The sequence below is a fragment of the Gossypium arboreum genome, chromosome 13 (genome assembly GCF_025698485.1).
Source record: "Gossypium arboreum isolate Shixiya-1 chromosome 13, ASM2569848v2, whole genome shotgun sequence".
In the NCBI taxonomy this organism is placed as follows: domain Eukaryota; kingdom Viridiplantae; phylum Streptophyta; class Magnoliopsida; order Malvales; family Malvaceae; genus Gossypium; species Gossypium arboreum.
Genome location: NC_069082.1, coordinates 9,378,390 through 9,396,738, shown reverse-complemented (window position 1 = coordinate 9,396,738; position 18,349 = coordinate 9,378,390). Strand labels below are relative to the sequence as shown.

Sequence of the window (18,349 nt, the reverse complement as noted above, 5' to 3'; positions counted from 1 at the left end):
AAAGGCTTACGTGGAAGATTGTGGTAGTAAGGAAGTAGAGGACGAAATCTCTACAATCTACAAACGCCATCTCCCGGTTTCCTTAATTTTTTTTTCCCCGTGACCGTATTTTTCTTTGGCTTTTACTACGCGCTGAATTATTTGAACTCCACAAACCAAATCCAAAAGCAAAAATTACTCTCTCTCTCGAGAGATCCATCTCGCTCTGCTTTTTCTCGTGTGATCGGAAAAAAAATCAACAGTCATCTAACGGAGTTGGAACTCGATGGGAGACCGTGGAGGAGGATGCTGCCCTCCGATGGATCTGTTCCGTTCGGAGGCGATGCAATTGGTCCAGCTCATTATCCCCATGGAGTCCGCTCACCTCACCGTGTCTTACCTCGGCGACCTCGGTCTCATTCAATTCAAAGATGTCTGTACACTTGTCTTTTTACTTGTCCGACACTTCTTCATGCTTTGTCTTTTGATGGATGCTCAGTTGCTATCGAAATCTGTACTCTCTCTTTGTTCTACTTCGGAATTGAACCGGATTATCGGTGCTTGAGTCTTTTATTTTAGTTCATGGCAGCCCTAGACTTGAACTATGTGCTGGAAATTCTTTGTGGTTGAGATCGGTTTATCGGATTTTTTAATGATTGCTACTGCTAGGGTTTTTGTTTTATGCATCAATTTCTTTCTTTTTCTACTTTCTTTTAAATAAATTTTCATGAGAAGATAGTTTTATTTTGACTTTTCTTTCAAGATTTGATGGATCAATCGGTGGAGATTTAGGACTGATTTTTTTTTTTTTTTAAAATTATGATATTTTGCAGCTCAATTCGGATAAGAGTCCATTTCAGCGAACTTATGCTGCTCAGGTATTTTCTTTGCTGCTTTTCAGTAGTATGTTTGATATATTCGCAATTAACACATTGTGATGCTGCTCGTTCTTTCTTTTGCTTCTACTTTAAAGAGCTACACTGTCGGGAATTTTATGCTAGTAGAAGTTTCACTGGCTCAAAAATGTTGGCAATAAATAATATTAGATCTCTTGAACCAAATCTACTGCATCACCTAACCAAAATGTCAGTTTGATGTGTTGCATGCACTATATAGCATATGCTGGTGTTCAAGGAAGTCCTAGAAGAGTTCAACTGATGTTTTAGGATCTCAAATGATGGATGTTTGTTTGAGACAGCGAATCTTATCCCACTGCCTTTCTATTGTATTCGAAGTACTACAGTTATTTGAAAAAACAATGTTTATCATGCTATATTTTGTTCCCATAATTCCTCCACCTCCCCATCGCATTTTTGGTCATTGTTTGTTAACATCTTTTTCTCATGAAGATTAAAAGATGCGGAGAGATGGCACGCAAGTTACGTTTTTTCAAGGAGCAAATGCTAAAAGCGGGCTTCTCCCCTTCAGCAAAATCTTTGGGAGAAACTAATATTGGTTTTGATGACTTAGAGGTACAGCATCTATTATCTAGAAATGTTTTGTTTTGTTTTATTTTATTTTTTGGTACGACATCTATTACGTAGAATGTTTAATTTTCTTTTTCTTTTTTTAAATTGAAATCAATTTTTTTTGTTATGTTTTAGGTGAAACTTGGAGAACTTGAGGCGGAACTGGTTGAAATGAATGCAAATGGTGACAAATTGCAACGTGGTTATAATGAGCTGCTTGAGTATAAGCTTGTTTTGCAAAAGGTATGCTTTGTTTGCTGCCCTAATCAGATGGCTTTGGTGATGGATCACTTCCTTGTTACTACTATTGTTTTTACATCTTGAGAAACAGTAACACACATGTGGTCATTGAAGTTGCTAATTTTTGCAGTAAGGTTATATATGTATGGATGAGTAAAACAATTCATAGTTGAGACACTGAGCTACTAATTGGATAGTCTATAAACAATGTTTTTTCATATTCTCTTTAGATAAAAAGTTAATTTGATTCTGTAGTTTTTATGTTATATTATGTTCTTGTTATATCTTACTGGTGTTGAATGTTAACTTACTCTTATTTGTACATCAAGTATTTTTCTCAAAATAATTTTCACTATCTCTACAATCAAGTGGATATCTCTTTTTAAAGTTTCATTTGCTTTCAGCTTGTAACGCTTTATAATTATTGCATAAAATGCTAACTTGTTTTTCTATTTAGGCTGGTGAGTTTTTTACTTCTGCTCAACGCAGTGCTACAGCTCAGCAGAGAGAAATGGAATCACAGCAAATGGGTGATCAAACCCTAGAAACTCCTTTATTGCGTGAGCAAGTATAGCACCATCTTTCTTTCAGTATCCTCTACTGTCTACTTATCTATCTATAATGTCATACCTTCACTTATAAAAATCTCCCTGTTATTTGTAGGAAACCACAACAGATTTATCAAAGCAAGTGAAATTGGGGTTTATTACTGGTCTTGTTCCTAGGGAAAAATCTATGGCATTTGAGAGGATTTTATTTCGTGCAACCAGGGGTAATGTGTTCCTCAAGCAGGTTCCTGCAGAGGAACCCATCACCGATCCTGTTTCTGGAGAGAAGGTGAAAATTATTTTTATGGCACAAATGATATATTTGAAGTATTTGCATCACAACATGCTGATGGATATCACACACTGCACATGAAAGAATGTTTCTTATATTTTTATGTTACTCAAATGTGCAAAGTCTTTATCATGTTGTCTAGACAATTAATTATTTATTTCAATACCTTAGGCTTTTTGTTGTGAAAGAGTATCGAACAAAGTTCTTGTGCAGGCAACGTGCCATTTATTTGAAGAGCTTAGATTTTATGTTCTGAAACAGTATCAAACAAAGAATTTATTGCTTTTATTCATGACCATAACCACAGACTATCTCAATGCTGAAATCTCAATGCTGAAAGAACTGATCTTAGTATAGGGTGATAGTGTATATGTATATTGTAATTTTTCATATAGACCCAGCTAAAATTTTAATAAATTTCTGATTGATCCAATTGTTGGTTTTTTAGTTTGGATTGTTTACTGGTTTCTCTTCTTGATGTATATTAAAACTTATTTAATTATTCTTGTAATTTTACTCTTGTATGTTAATGTGTCATTTGTCTTCATCTTTTAGAAGAAAAAGATAAATAATATTAAACCTAGTAAGAATGAAGTGAAACCCAGCTGGACTCATAAAATTCATGGATGATCACAATGCAGATATAAATTAACATCTCATGCCATTGATTTGCTTCTAAATAAAGTAATGTGATACTATTTCCTTTATATTTTTCTAAACTAAGAACTTTTGCATTTGACATAGAAGTGTTTTCTTCAATAAACATGTATAAAAATATTGTGTAACAAAACAGAAGTTGAAATATGACTCCATTTGTATTTTTTTTATCTACACCACTAGATGTGTTTCCATGTTCATTAATATGAGCATGTATGCAAATAGCAAAGAATCAGCTGGAAATGTTAAAGCTGAGTTAATTTTCTAGTTTATGAGAACAATACAACTCTTGGTGTATGATTTATTGCGTAATCCACTCAGGTCATGCTTATGTGTGTTGTTTAGGTGAGCTTAGCATTCTGAATTATGGACTTGTGAAGAGTATATCATTGTCTAATCTTGTACCAAGTTTTCTGTTGTATTTGATTTGAATGTTAATGTGCAGATGGAGAAAAATGTATTTGTGGTTTTCTACTCTGGAGAAAGGGCAAAAAACAAAATTCTCAAGATATGTGAAGCTTTTGGTGCTAATCGTTATCCTTTTGCTGAGGACCTAGGCAAACAAGCTCTCATGATTACCGAGGTATGGATTATTATTATTTATTTAAACTATCACTCTGTTGTATTTTCTTAATGGTTTGGCAGACTGCTGCTTGCTTGTATAATTTTTTTGTTCCTGTAGGACATCCCAGGCTGTCCAGTTCTGTATTAAGTAGAATTTCTGAATATGCCTGTATCCTAAATCTTTTCTTCCACAGACCACTCTTTCAATATTACTTCTTGACGAAGAACATCCACTCCTCCCCTCTTGTTCCAATTATTTTGATGCATCATGGGAACTCGAATCTTTTTTGCATTTCAGGTTTCTGGAAGAATTTCAGAGCTAAAAACCACCATAGATGCTGGATTGCTTCAACGGGACAATCTATTGCGGACTATTGGAGATCAGTTTGAGCAATGGAACCTTAAGGTCTGTTTGAACTTTAAATAATGTTACTTGATGGTCATCTTTTATCAGCTTTTTATAGATTATGTAACATATGCTTATATTTTCCTCTTGCACATGAGATGCATTGAGGACTGATGTTCTAAATTGTCGAGATTAAGTTCAGTGAGTAAACCATATTTTCTTTAATTCCTGAAGGTGAAAACAGAGAAATCAATCTATCACACTCTGAACATGCTTAGCCTTGACGTAACAAAGAAATGTCTTGTGGCTGAGGGATGGAGTCCTGTTTTTGCCACAAAACAGGTATTAGCTTTCTGCCACTTGTGCTTTACATTTCCATAGATGTTTCTTTTATATATGTAGTAGATTAATTATGTATAAGTTTGCAATTTTATGGTGCAGATTCAGGAGGCACTGCAGAGGGCTGCATTTGATTCCAACTCTCAAGTTGGAGCCATTTTCCAGGTTTTACATACAAGAGAATCACCACCTACCTACTTCCGCACAAATAAATTTACTTCTGCTTTTCAGGAAATTGTTGATGCCTATGGGTAAGTTCACAGTAAGACTGAACTTATATTGTGTTTTAGAGCAAAAAGAAAACCAGATATCCATCATAAATGATGCCCATATGTGCTGAGTCTGTGTCTGTTTATCCTAATAGACTTATACATACACTTTTTAGGCATTTTCTTTATATTGATTTGGCCTTTTATTATTTGCTTATATATAGGATGCTTGTCCAAGCTAAATATGAGCATTGATGTCCTTTAAGCTAGGGAATTAGGAGCTTACATTTTATCTGTTGCTTTCCACTGTAATTCAATGCAATGATATTCGGAAGAGATAAGATTTAGAGTACAGCTTGTTCTTATTAAGGAGGTACTAGTAATGACTTGATTAATAAATTATTGGTTGCCTATCTGCATACGTCAGAAAATAGATATTATGGCATAAGTGCTCTTCCTATTTCATTCCTGAAGAAGAGAGTGAACAGTATTCTTTTCTGTGTTATTTGACCTATACTTGTACTATTGTACATGTTATATTCTTGTTATGTATCCAGTTTTTATTTCCTATTGGTAAATTCACCTTATAATAGGGCTCCTGCACTGGTTTCCTTTTTGGGAGTATGTGTTTTGTCTGTATGTTCTGCATTAATATCCTTGCTGATTTAATTGCAGGGTGGCAAAGTATCAAGAAGCAAATCCCGGTGTATACACTATTGTTACATTTCCTTTTCTTTTTGCTGTCATGTTTGGTGATTGGGGGCATGGAATATGCTTATTACTTGCAACATTATATTTTATTGTCCGGGAAAAGAAACTTTCTAGTCAGGTAATCTCTTGTGGTACATTAAAGAAAGGAAAAAAAATTGAGGGCACTTACTCCTCCATTCTGTTTTTTCTTGAAGTTATAGAAAGAAGAAATATATTTTTAATTGTACCTCCGTAAGATAATGACTTGGAAAGCCCTTTGTCCCATTGAATTTGGACAAAATAGTTTCAAGTTTAATCTTCTGCTTTGAGATTTGTTTTACGTTTTGTTGGTGTAAGAGTTCTGTATGTTTCTCAGTCTCATCAATGATTAAATGCTGAATCTACAAGATTTCTATACGATTTAGTTGGGGTACAAATGTCATTAACCATCTCTTAATTTCATCTTAAATTTGCTAATATGGTAAATAAACACAACATGGCATTATACTGCATGAACTTTTTTGCTTTATTTTGTTAACAACAGAGATTGGTAAGGGTCACATTGATGTGTACCGTGAACATCATCATATCATAGAATTTGTGGTAACATGACCTTGCCTTGTCTGAGCTTTTGGTTTGAAGGGTTACTTCCAAGATAGAAGGACCTGTTAGTTTTCCCTGTTTGTGATTGTTATCTTTATTGGTCTATTGTCTCTGTGGGTGGAACCTAAGTGAATTATAATTCTTGGAATCTGCAGAAGCTTGGAGATATCACAGAAATGACTTTTGGTGGTCGTTATGTGATTATGATGATGTCACTCTTCTCTATTTATACTGGTTTGGTCTATAATGAATTCTTCTCTGTGCCCTTTGAATTATTTGGTCGCTCAGCTTATGCTTGCCGCGATCTCTCTTGCCGGTATTTCACTTACACTTCTGATGATACCAAATGTTTTAGAAACCTCCTATTATGGTATAAGTCCTTTGTAACAGCTTTTTGACTGCTTTTTATCCAGAGATGCGACTACTGTTGGTTTGATTAAGGTTCGCGACACTTACCCCTTTGGAGTGGATCCTGCATGGCATGGTAGCCGTAGTGAGCTGCCATTCCTGAACTCTCTGAAGATGAAAATGTCAATCCTTCTTGGGGTGGCTCAGATGAACCTTGGAATTATTTTGAGTTACTTCAATGCAATATTCTTTCGTAATAGTCTGAACGTCTGGTAAGACTGATATGCCAATCAAGATCTTAGCTTTTCCATTTTCTAGGGATTTTGACGTGACTGCTAACTGAAAGCTTGTCTTTGCTCATTTGCTACTCAGGTTCCAATTTATTCCCCAGATGATATTTCTGAACAGTCTGTTTGGCTATCTATCATTCCTTATCATTGTGAAATGGTGCACTGGTTCACAAGCTGATTTGTACCACATATTGATATACATGTTCCTGAGTCCTACTGATGAGCTGGGTGAAAATCAGCTTTTTCCTGGCCAAAAGATAACTCAGGTTATTTCTCGTACTTTTTTAAAATAATAATAATATCATTCATTGGAGGGATTTTCATCTAACTTGGTATTCTTGTGCATTTCTTTCCAGCAAGTGCTGTTATTGCTTGCCCTGGTTTCTGTGCCATGGATGCTATTACCAAAGCCTTTTCTTCTAAAGAGACAACACGAAAATGTATTTATGCTCAACTTTCTCGATTTCTTGTTGAACATAATTTAAGTTTTATTTTCATCCTTGTCCCATCACTTATTATATGCACTTTTTTCTCAGAGGCACCAAGGCCAATCCTACGCACCACTCGAAAGCACAGATGAAACTCTCCTTTCAGTGGCAAATAATGATTCCCATGGTCATGACCATGAGGAATTTGAGTTTAGTGAAGTCTTTGTGCATCAACTGATCCATACCATAGAGTTTGTGCTTGGTGCAGTTTCAAATACAGCTTCATACCTTCGTTTATGGGCCCTCAGGTATGTCATTAGTAACTTAATTGATGCTGAGGCTTCACTTGGTTTTGCTTGAAGTAACACTGTCTCTAAATTTTACTTTCTGCTTTGAGTTTCAAAAAGATCTTACCTTTTGATGAGTCTCGTTTTGTCAATTCTGATTCAAATCTGAAAATCTGACTTGATCAATTGGAACCAAACCCGACATAATCTGAGTTTACCATAGAAGTCAACAATCCAAATCCGTCAGACACGAATCCAAGTTAATCCAAACCTGAAATGATGTGAACCTAAAGTTACCATAGCTTAGAATGATCCAGATTTGTAATGACGCAACCCAAAAAAATCGAGCCTCAAACATGAAATACCTGAACCCAGAACAACCTGAATTTGAAATGGCCCAAATCCTAAATGCTCTGAACTCGAAATTGACCCAAACCTGAATGACCTGGAGTCAAAATTGACCCAAACTGAAGTGACCCAGATCAAAACTTAACCCATTACGCTCGATTGACAGGTTTAGTGTGTTCTAAAAATGTTTTTTTATATTTATTTTATTTTATCAATGTTGTCTGATTTAAGTAAAGCCTAACTGCAAACTGCACCATGTTTGTTCATTCTTTTTGCAGTCTTGCTCACTCAGAGTTGTCAGTTGTGTTCTACGAGAAGGTTCTTCTTCTTGCTTGGGGGTATGTCTTGCACATTTTCCATGCTTACGAATTCAACCCAGATACATATATAGGCACTTTGTATCTTATGATATCATATTGCTCTTATGATTCCATCCATTTCTTCTTTTACATTCTAAGTGTTCTCCGAGTCTATAGATCTAAAGGCATATACATGATGATATTGCCATTTTTGCTTGCTGCAGCTATAACAATATAATCATCCTCATTGTCGGCATAATCGTCTTTATTTTCGCAACTGTCGGTGTGTTGCTAATTATGGAGACCCTCAGTGCTTTCCTACATGCTTTGCGACTTCACTGGGTTGAATTCCAGAACAAATTCTACGAGGGAGATGGTTACAAGTTCTATCCATTTTCATTCGCATTACTCGATGATGAGGATGATTGATGCGATGCACCGAATCGAATACAAAAGAATGTATGTTGAATGGACTTGAGCGTGGATAGGTAAGAAGTTATGTTGATTTTTTCATTTAAACATGACGAAAATTGGGAATATAGATGTACCCTATATAGTTGGAGTTGAGGAGGCTTGTATTAAAGTCGCCTAAGGACACACTGCTTCTTTACCCCTCCAGTTGATAAATAGTTTGTTATTGGAAGCAATAAATGGCCTACTGCTTGGGCTGGTATTTATATGTGGTATTCAGCTTTGTATGAAATGATCCTTGATTTAATTTATTTTTCTATTTAAATTTTATGAAATTTTAGTTGCTTTGGTTGTATCAACTAGACATCATGTCTTTTGAGAAATTATATTTTATGGAAAATATAGTATATGAATTTTTTAAAAAATATAGATAAATTTGAAAAGATATGTAGTATCGTCATATAACAAAAGCAAGAGATAAATTTTAAAATTATATATAAATTATGGTTTTAATGTGTAATTTTATACTCAAATCAAATTATCATAAATTAACAACATAATTATTAATATGATATTATTTCATGTTTATATTGTACACAAATAATTATATTTATTTCATATAAAAATAAATTATTTTATTTATTTATTCAAATGTGTATGATTGAATTAAAATTAAAATTTTATGTATATATGTGAATTACAGTCAAAGTTTTATATGTATAATTGCACTAAAGTTTATGTATTAATTTGTATATTGAATCAAAATTTATATATAATTTTGAGATTTATCTCTATTACAAGAGTTAACATGAAATGTTATCTCTGCCAATAAAATTTTGGAAAATTTGACAAAAAATAAGCTTTGGGGTCATGAATACCTAAGTTCAAGACTCATATGCATAATTATATACATGTTCATGATCAGTTTTAGTCTATATTGTTCCGGTTCCTGCCTGTGAATTGAAGTTCAATTAGTAAGTTCTAGTCTATATTGTTCTAACTTTTAATCTATTTCCAATTATTTGATTTTACATTTTATTCCATTTGTTAGTCCATCTATATGTTATTTGCACTTTAATTGTACTTGTAACCTTTAAAATTAATTGTTAGAATTAAGTGACCCAAATTCTTATTTAAATAAAATATGATGGAAAATAAAATAAAAGTAAAATCCATATAGAACTAGACTTCTTTTATTTTATTTTAGAATAAGGTTTTAAACCTTATTAAACTCCATCTATTTTATATTGATTAGGATAAGGTGTTTCAATCCTACTAGAATATGGCTTTGCAAGCCTATAAATAGACATAGTCTATTCCTCTTGTATTTGAGTAAAAATTTTTCGACATAGTGAATTTTCTTCTCCTCTGCTCGTGGTTTTTTTCCGAAAGGGTTTCCACGTAAAATTTATGTGTTCTTTATTTTTATTTATTTTATTCTATTTTATTTTTCACAAATTGGTATCGAGCTTAGGGTTATTCATCTCGATCACGGTAATGGCGTCTTTGAAGTATGAAATTCATTGTTGGATCGCAACACCGATTTGCGTTGTGGCAAATTAAGATGCAAGCGGTTCTTGCACAAATGGATCTAGAGGATGCCCTGCTAGGATAGATAAGATGCCTTCGACATTAATGATGAAGAGAAGAAGCGTAAGGATCGAAAGGCATTAACACAATTACATCTCGCATTTGTCCAACGAAATTTTGCAGGATGTGATGAAAGAGAAAACCGCCACGCATTATGGAAGAGGCTAGAAATATGTATGTCGAAAACTCTAACAAGCAAGTTGCATATGAAGCGGCGTCTTTATGCTCATCGTTTGGAGGAAGGTGCGTCGTACACGAACACTTAACAGTGTTTAAAGAAATTCTCTCAAACTTGGAGGCCATGGAGGTTCAAGATGATAAGGAAGATCTAGGGTTGATTCTACTTTGTTCGTTGCCCGTCTTATTCAACCTTTAGAGACACGATTTTATATAGCCGAGTCTCTCACGCTTGATGAGGTTTATGATTCTTTAACCTCGTATGATAAGATGAAGCATCTTGTGGTTAAACCCAACTCTCGGGAGAGGGTCTCATTGTTCGTGGGAGACAAGACCTAATGTTGATGATGATCGTGGTAGAACACAGAACGGAATCCTCGTGGTAAATCTAAGGGTAGATCGAAATCTTCAAACAGAGGTAAAACTTGCAACTTCGCAAGAAGAAAGGGCACATTAAATCTGAGTGCTATAAGCTACAAAATAAGATTAAAAGGAGGTCATGAATCAAAAGGAAAACAACCGGAAAATTCCGTGAAGGCGATGTTGTAGAAGACTACGGCGATGGTGAACTTCTAGTTGCTTCATCAATGATTCTAAAGTAAGCGAGGAGTGGATACTTGATTCAGTCGCACCTTCCACATGAGTCCCAATCGGATTGGTTTACAACTTATGAAACAAGATTCAAGGTGTTGTTTTGATGGGAAATAATGCTTCATGTAAAATCGCGGTGTTGGAACAATTAAAGTTAAGATGTTTGATGGAGTTGTCGAACACTTAGTGACGTGCGGCATGTTCCGAATTGAAAAGAAATTTAATTTCGTTGAGTACTCTTGATTCAAAAGTGCACATGATACACGGTGAAAGTGGGGTTTTAAAGATTTCAAAGGGTCCCTTGTTGTGATGAAAGGGCAAAGAAAGATTGCCAAGTTATATGTTTCTGAGGTTCTATCATATCGGTGATGCAATTGCCGCTTCCTCTTCCTTGTCGATGATGATATTACTAAACTTTGGCATATCGCCTAGGGCATATGAGTGAGAATGGCATGGCGAAATTAAGCAAAGAGGACTTCTTAATGGGCAAGGAATTTGCAAACCGAATTTCTGTGAGCACTTGTGTTTTGGGAAGCAAAGAGAGTTCGATTCACTAGAGGAATCCATAACACGAAGGAAACGTTGGAGTATATCCATTACGATCGTGGGGGCCGTCGAGTGCCTTCGAGAGGTGGAGCTAATTATATGCTAACCTTTATTGATGATTTTTCCGTAAAAGTTTGGGCGTTCTTCCCGAAGCGAAAAGTGATGTGTTTTCCACATTTAAGTCTTAGAAAATTATGATTGAAAAACAGACGGAAAAGCAGATAAAATACCTCCGTCTGATGACAATGGCTTAGAGTTACGCTCGATGAGTTTAATAGATTGTGCAAGTCGGAGGATCATGAGACACTTGACGATTCGTCATACTCCACAACAAAGCGGCGTTGCGAGCGAATGAACGAAGCGATCATGGAGAAGGTTCGATGTATGTTGTCAAATGCCAACTTACAAGTCATTTTGGGCGAAGCGACCTCTCGCATGTTTTTGATCAACCGATCTCCATCCGTTGCCATTGAGAAAAAGACTCCACAAGAGGTATGGTCCGTAATCCCGCTAATTATTACGATTTAAAGATTTTTGGGTGTCTGCGTATGCTCATGTTGATAATGGAAAATTGGAACCGAGATCCATTAAATGCGTTTTCTTGGTTATAAAGTTGGTGTAAAAGGCTATAAGTTATGGTGTCCTGAAAATAGAAAAGTTGTGATTAGCAGAGATGTTGTTTTTGATGAAACGCTATGCTACCTAACTTATCTCTTAAAGACTCTTCCAATAAAGAAAACCAAAAGCGGTGGAGCATCGATTAATACGAATCAACTCCTCAAGCCAAGACAAAAATTGAGAATAGAGTTGCTTCTTCACCGCAATACTCTATCGCCAAAAATAGGACAAGAAGAGAAATTAAACCTCCAAAGAAGTATGCCGAGGTTGATCTAGTTGCTTATGCTTTAAATGTGGTGAAGATATAGATGCGAATCAAGAGCCATTTAATTATTACGAGGCGATTAGTGTGAAGACTCGAGAAAAGTGGATGTTTGCTATGCAAGAGGAGATGGAATCACTCCACAAAAAGCAAACATGGGATCTTGTAAAACTTCCTAAAGGTAAAAAGGTCGTTCGTTGTAAATGGGTGTTTAAAAGAAAGAAGGGACTCAGGAGTTGAAGAACCCGGATATAAAGCAAGGCTTGTTGCAAAGGGTTACATCAAATTCCGAGTGGACTTCACAGATGTGTTCTCTCCGGTTGTTAAGCATAGTTCGATTCGAGCTTTGCTTGGTATTGTTGCCATGCATGATTTGGAGCTTGAGCGGTTAGATGTAAAAGCGCATTTTGCATGGAGAACTTGAGGAAGATATTTACATGCAACAACGGAGGGTTTTATAGTCTCGAAAAAGAGGACTATGTTTGCTTGCTGAAAAAGTCCCTTTACGGTTTGAAACAATCACCAAGACAATTGGTACAAGAGGTTTGATTCCTTTATGACTTCTCATGATTTCAAAAGAAGTAGTTTTGACAGGTTGTATGCCTTTAAGAAAAACAATGATGGTTCTTTTGTGTATCTACTTCTTTATGTTGATGACATGTTGATAGCAACAAAAGATAAAGAGAGATAAGAAAGGTTAAAGCCCAACTAAGTGAAGAATTTGAGATGAAAGATTTAGGACCAAAGAAAGAAGATACTTGGTATGGAGATTCTCGAGATAGAAAAGCAAGTAAATTGTACCTAAGTCGGAAGGGTACATTGAGAAAGTTCTTTGCGAGTTCAATATGCGAGTGCTAAGCACTGTTAGTACTCCTTTAGCGACCATTTCGGACTTTCATCGGCCTTATCTCCTCAATCGATAATGAGATTGAGTACATGTCACATGTTCCATACTCTAGTGCGATGGGATCTCTCATGTATGCTATGGTTTGTTCACGTCCGATTTATCATATGCGATCGGTCAGATTAGCGATACATGGCGAATCTGGTAAAGAACACTGGAAAGCGATTCGATGGATTTTAAGATACTTACGAGGCACTACTAATGTTTGCTTACGTTTGGAAGAACTAAAGATGGAGTTATAGGGTATGTTGATGCTGATTTTCTTTGGAGACCTTGATAGAAGAAGATCTCTCACGAGTTACGTCTTTACAATCGGAGGTTGTGCAATTAGTTGGAAAGCCACTTTGCAAACTACGATCGCTTTGTCTACCAACGAAGCTGAGTACATGGCGATTCTTGAGGCTTGTAAAGAAGCTATTTGGTTGAAGGGACTATTTAGTGAACTCAATGAAGACCTTCAAATCAAACAAGATTTTGTGACAAATCAGTGCCATCTTTCTTACAAAAGATCAAATGTTTCATGAGAGAACAAAACACATTGATATTCGGTATCATTTTGTTCGTGATATTATTGCTCGTGGTGATATTGTTGTGAGCAAAATTAGCACTCATGAAAATCCTGCAGATATGATGACTAAGTCACTTCCTATAACCAAGTTTGAGCATTGCTTAGACTTGGTTGGTGTTCATTGTTGAAGTTAAACCCTTAAGGGTTTTTGGAAGAGGTGAAGAACTTGTTTATTGAAAGTTCGCGATGAAGAACTTGTTCATTGAGAATTTGTGTCAAGGTGGAGATTGTTAGAATTAAGTGACCCAAATTCTTATTTAAATAAAATATGATGGAAAATAAAATAAAAGTAAAATCCATATAGAACTAGACTTCTTTTATTTTATTTTAGAATAAGGTTTTAAACCTTATTAAACTCCATCTATTTTATATTGATTAGGATAAGGTGTTTCAATCCTACTAGAATATGGCTTTGCAAGCCTATAAATAGACATAGTCTATTCCTCTTGTATTTGAGTAAAAATTTTTCGACATAGTGAATTTTCTTCTCCTCTGCCCGTGGTTTTTTTCTCGAAAGGGTTTCCACGTAAAATTTATGTGTTCTTTATTTTTATTTATTTTATTCTATTTTATTTTTCACATTAATTTTAGTTACAGTAGTCGAGTTTAAGTTGGAGATTGCAGTAGCCTCGAAGAGATGAGTTTAACAATAGGCAAAGGAACATCTCGAGTTCCATTTCAGGGAGACTAACGAGGGAACAAAAGCTAAGAATTTCATAAAAAATGTATTAAACTTGCACTGATAAACACGTGTAGACCCGATTGGCAAACATAATGAACCATCAAGGTCCCAAATTAATCGTAACGCGAGACATATATACAAAGCAACTGTTCGTAAAAGAAGAGCTCTGCACCCTACTCTGAGTTGGTATTAACGGCAGCAACAGTTGAAACCATGGAATCTACTCCACATATATTACGACCCCTGCAGATCCTATAAAACCCATTCTCTCCCCAGTTTTCACCCCATGAATTCTTGATAATCCAGTACGGTTTATCCTTCATGCGAACTGGAGCATAACCAGCTGAACCATACCCCACCAACAATACTCCATGGTCAAGGCGTTTAGAGCAGATATATGGGCAAGAAACTCCCCCAATGTAGGTCTGCATGAACACCGCATTGATAGCCACTGCAATCAAAACAAAAGAAACACATCAACAATCATTAGAAACTACTCATCATTGTTTTGGGTCAATTTGGGTCTTAAACTCTTCAGATCATTTCTGGTTCAAATCATTCAGGTTTGCGGGTTGAGTTCTACTCAAATCAAGGCTACTTATTCTTGTTATTTCAAGTTCGGGTAGGATGAATATGAGTTGTTGACTTTTTACAATTAAATTGGATTGAATCGGGTTTTCGGGTTGAGACCAGAACTGATGGGTCCACTCTGATGAATGTTTATATGCATTTACCTGCAAGAGGACCATTCCTGAAAAGATTAGCAGCGATTTGATCTTCATCTAAAGAAACAACACTGAAGTTGGCCACCTTGGCAGCAACCTTGGTGTTGTCAAATTTGCAGGTCCCTCGATCAGTGCCGGTGTAAGGGTAGTCTTCCTCACACATAAGTCCACCAGCTTTGAGGATATACTCAAAAGCACTATTCATTAACCCCCCATTGCATCCAGAATCACATGAACCTGCTTCTTCTGGATCACACTGCAAACCAAACATCCAAGTAAACAATTGAATTTATAATTGCAGCACAATCATTGCTTATACATTGTCATCTATGCAACACGTCCAACATGTATATGACGTGGACAGGGCTCTAAAATGGTAAAATATGTGTCTATTAGTTCCCCTTTCTGTTTTTGCAAGATTACTATTTTACTAATCTGAATTTATTAACATAATTATATATTAATCAGGCATGTATGTAAAATTTTCAAATCATTCTAATATTTCTCACATTAATCCAAAAAATTTTTATTTCCTCACAGCCATTATTTACCTAAACTCAAAGCGTGTGTGTATATATTAAAAACATGGAAGAAAAAAAGGTAAAAGAAATGGAACCTCGTGATCACAATCCACGAGCTGTTGCTCGCTGAGGCTCACAAGTTTCCCAGTTGCCAAAAAGTTAGCTCCTTCCAAGGCTCCTGTTGTACTAAAAGACCAGCATGATCCGCATGAACCCTAATCACAAAACATATAATAAATTCATATATCATTCATAAAACTAAAACTTACAAAATTCTTTTTTTAAAAAAAAAACAGAAGTCGAAACCTGATTTTTGACGGGTGTAACAGCTCCTTTTTCTCTCCAGTCAAAATCTTGAGGCAAATTATCGGTAGGCAAAATCGGAGCCTCAGTTGCATCTTTAGGCAATCTCAATCTCCTTAATCCCAAATATGCCTTTCTGAACTCGCCTGGAGTCAAATCGGAGAACTGAGTCACCCCGTGAGTCGCAGAAGGGTCAAGCTTCTGATGACGCGCCGCTCGTCTCAGGTTAACCTGAAAAATCTTGAACCTATAATCGTGCTCCTCTTGTGATCCGTACGATTTCTTGAACCGCTTCTTGAACAGCGAGAAGTGATGCTTCGCCGTCAGCAGCTGCGGCTCGGCTCCTTCGTGACCGTCCGTTACTTGTTCGATCAACGGATCAACTTCAAATCCCTCCGCCGAGAAAGTCTCCGTACAAATCACGCCGACGATGAAAAAGGAAAAAATAACAAAAATAAAAAAAACATTGCGGTATTCCATTTTTTTTTTTGGAAAAAAAAAAGTGAAAGTTGCAGAGGAAACGGGAAACGAAGGCGCGTTATTTAAAGGCACCATTCATGGCCGGTGGGGTACTTTAAATTTTCAAAACTAACAGTCATGAGGATATTTTGGGGATTTTGAAAGTTTTAATTATCAATTTTAATCCTTCAACTATGTTAAAATTTAATATTTAATACCTATACTTTAAATAATTTAGTATAATTTGAGATTTAATGCTGTTATAACGTGCAAATTGATACTAAAATTAGCTGCCAATGTTAAAAGGCTGCGCAGAAAATTCGATAAAACTAAAAATTGTTGTGTTTGATTTCGATTTGGTTCAATTTTTATTTTGTCACGTCGGGTTCTATTGAAATTAATTGACTACTTAAATTTGAGTTTTACGATACACAATTAGAAATATTTAGGTCTCTAGTTTTAACATGGACGTATGTTATGTATAGGTTTTTGACTAGATTACTTTTTTTTTAAGGATAAAAGAGGCGAAAAATTAAATAGAGTTAAAATAAACTTTTTTTTTTTAAGTTGGAGGACCCAAAAAGTCATTATGCGTGATTCTATAATTAATTTTTTGAACTCTATTTGTAATAGTAACCCTTTAAAAAATATAATTTTGTTATGTTCGATTTTTTGTTCTCATAATGTAAGAATATTATTAAAAAATTTAAAACCAATTTAAATTGATAAAATTCAATTCAGATGACTGGATTAGAACATATCTCCTTATTTTATTACTATATTTATAAGTGATGGGACTCGAGTCACGTAAACTCTAATATCAATAATAAATTTACATAATAGTTTAATGCTAGAGTTCGTTCATCGTCATTTTAGTGACATCAACAAAGGATATTATTAACTTGGACATATTAATATCGGTTAAATTAAGTCAAATTAAAGTAAAAAGGATGAAATCCTAAATTGGGGTATAGCAGAAGGACTGAAACCAGAATTAAAGCATGATAAAAACATTGCTTAAGAGTGAGGGAAGTCAAAGGCACAGGTAGAAGACACGTGGAAGAGTGGAGTGTTAGAGGTTGAATGGCAGTTGCTTTTGGGGTTTCGGGCTGTTCTTTTAACAAGAGATTAGATTCTATGAAAATAGCGAACAAGTTGGGTTTGTTGGATTTGGATTACCTTTGACAATTGTTTTCGGTTTCATTTTCTTTGTTTGCTGGTCGAGGATGCCCTGTAATAACTTTTTATGTGAAATTATTTTATCCATTATTCATGATTTTTAATTATTTAATAATATTTTAATAATTTTTTATATTATTAACATATAATTTTGATAAAATTTTGTTTTAAATATTAAATTTGAATCTCGAACATTGAATCTTAATATTAAATTTTAGACATTGAACTTTAAATTTTAAATTTCATATCTTAACTTGAATCGAGTTTAGAGCTCAAGTTCAATTTTAAAGTTTAAATTCAGGGTTTAAAATTAAAAGTTTAAAATTTGAGGTTAAGAGTTAAGATTCTAAATTCGAAATTTAAAGTTATCAAAATTATATATTTATAACATAAAAGAATTATTAAAATATTATTAAATAATTAAAATGATTATAAATAATTTAATTAGAAACGTAAATAAAATAATTTCTGCCCTTTAGTTCAAAAGGTGTAATGTAACAGTTTCGTTTGCCTCAGCAATTTCGTAGTTGTTGGATTTGCTTTTAGGATTACACCCAAAATTGACATTTGGGTAGACCCATTTTTTGGAATTTAATTTAATTTATGAGATTTAATTGTGAATTTCGCACTTTTATTTTACAGAAATTGAAAAATTAAATTCTTTATTTAATTTGTTAGAGTTTAATTTTTATATTTTATAAAAATTAAAAATTAATCTGATTGAATAATATTGTTAAATCTTACCTTTAAATCAAAATCGATAGTTCAATAATTTATATGGTATAAATCAATAAAAATCAACGGTTCAAGATTACTTATAAGTAATTTGATTAAATTTTCCGTTTCTGTCAAATATGAACATCAAATACCAACAAAT

At 34.7% G+C, this 18,349-nt stretch overlaps 2 protein-coding genes across 2 annotated transcripts; one reads left to right on the top strand and one right to left on the bottom strand.

Moving 5' to 3' along the window:
• The first annotated feature begins 4 nt into the window (after window positions 1-4).
• Window positions 5-8,682, top strand: LOC108463966 (V-type proton ATPase subunit a3). Its single transcript, XM_017763999.2, has 18 exons — window positions 5-412; window positions 813-857; window positions 1,329-1,451; window positions 1,584-1,691; window positions 2,146-2,256; window positions 2,352-2,525; window positions 3,631-3,768; window positions 4,048-4,155; window positions 4,330-4,437; window positions 4,537-4,685; window positions 5,319-5,472; window positions 6,092-6,252; window positions 6,350-6,556; window positions 6,657-6,840; window positions 6,931-7,014; window positions 7,111-7,310; window positions 7,916-7,975; window positions 8,161-8,682. The coding sequence occupies exons 1-18, from the start codon at window positions 266-268 to the stop codon at window positions 8,363-8,365; spliced, it is 2,466 nt and encodes an 821-aa protein (XP_017619488.1). The 5' UTR covers window positions 5-265; the 3' UTR covers window positions 8,366-8,682.
• A 5,633-nt stretch (window positions 8,683-14,315) lies between these two features.
• LOC108461150 (cysteine protease RD19A) lies at window positions 14,316-16,388 on the bottom strand. The gene is made up of 4 exons (XM_017760872.2): window positions 15,838-16,388; window positions 15,627-15,746; window positions 15,020-15,266; window positions 14,316-14,736 (listed from the first exon to the last, which is right to left on the bottom strand). Exons 1-4 carry the CDS (start codon window positions 16,312-16,314, stop codon window positions 14,459-14,461), a joined length of 1,122 nt encoding a protein of 373 aa, XP_017616361.1. The 5' UTR covers window positions 16,315-16,388; the 3' UTR covers window positions 14,316-14,458.
• Between the last annotated feature and the right edge of the window lie 1,961 nt (window positions 16,389-18,349).

Coding starts and splice junctions, on each gene's coding strand:
- LOC108463966 (XM_017763999.2), top strand. CDS start 266: ATGGGAGACCGTGGAGGAGGATGCTGCCCTCCGATGGATCTGTTCCGT. Junction 1,452..1,583: donor TTGGTTTTGATGACTTAGAG/GTACAGCATCTA, acceptor GTTATGTTTTAG/GTGAAACTTGGAGAACTTGA. Junction 4,686..5,318: donor GAAATTGTTGATGCCTATGG/GTAAGTTCACAG, acceptor ATTTAATTGCAG/GGTGGCAAAGTATCAAGAAG.
- LOC108461150 (XM_017760872.2), bottom strand. CDS start 16,314: ATGGAATACCGCAATGTTTTTTTTATTTTTGTTATTTTTTCCTTTTTC. Junction 15,267..15,626: donor TCGTGGATTGTGATCACGAG/GTTCCATTTCTT, acceptor TTTGGTTTGCAG/TGTGATCCAGAAGAAGCAGG. Junction 14,737..15,019: donor CAGGAATGGTCCTCTTGCAG/GTAAATGCATAT, acceptor TTTTGATTGCAG/TGGCTATCAATGCGGTGTTC.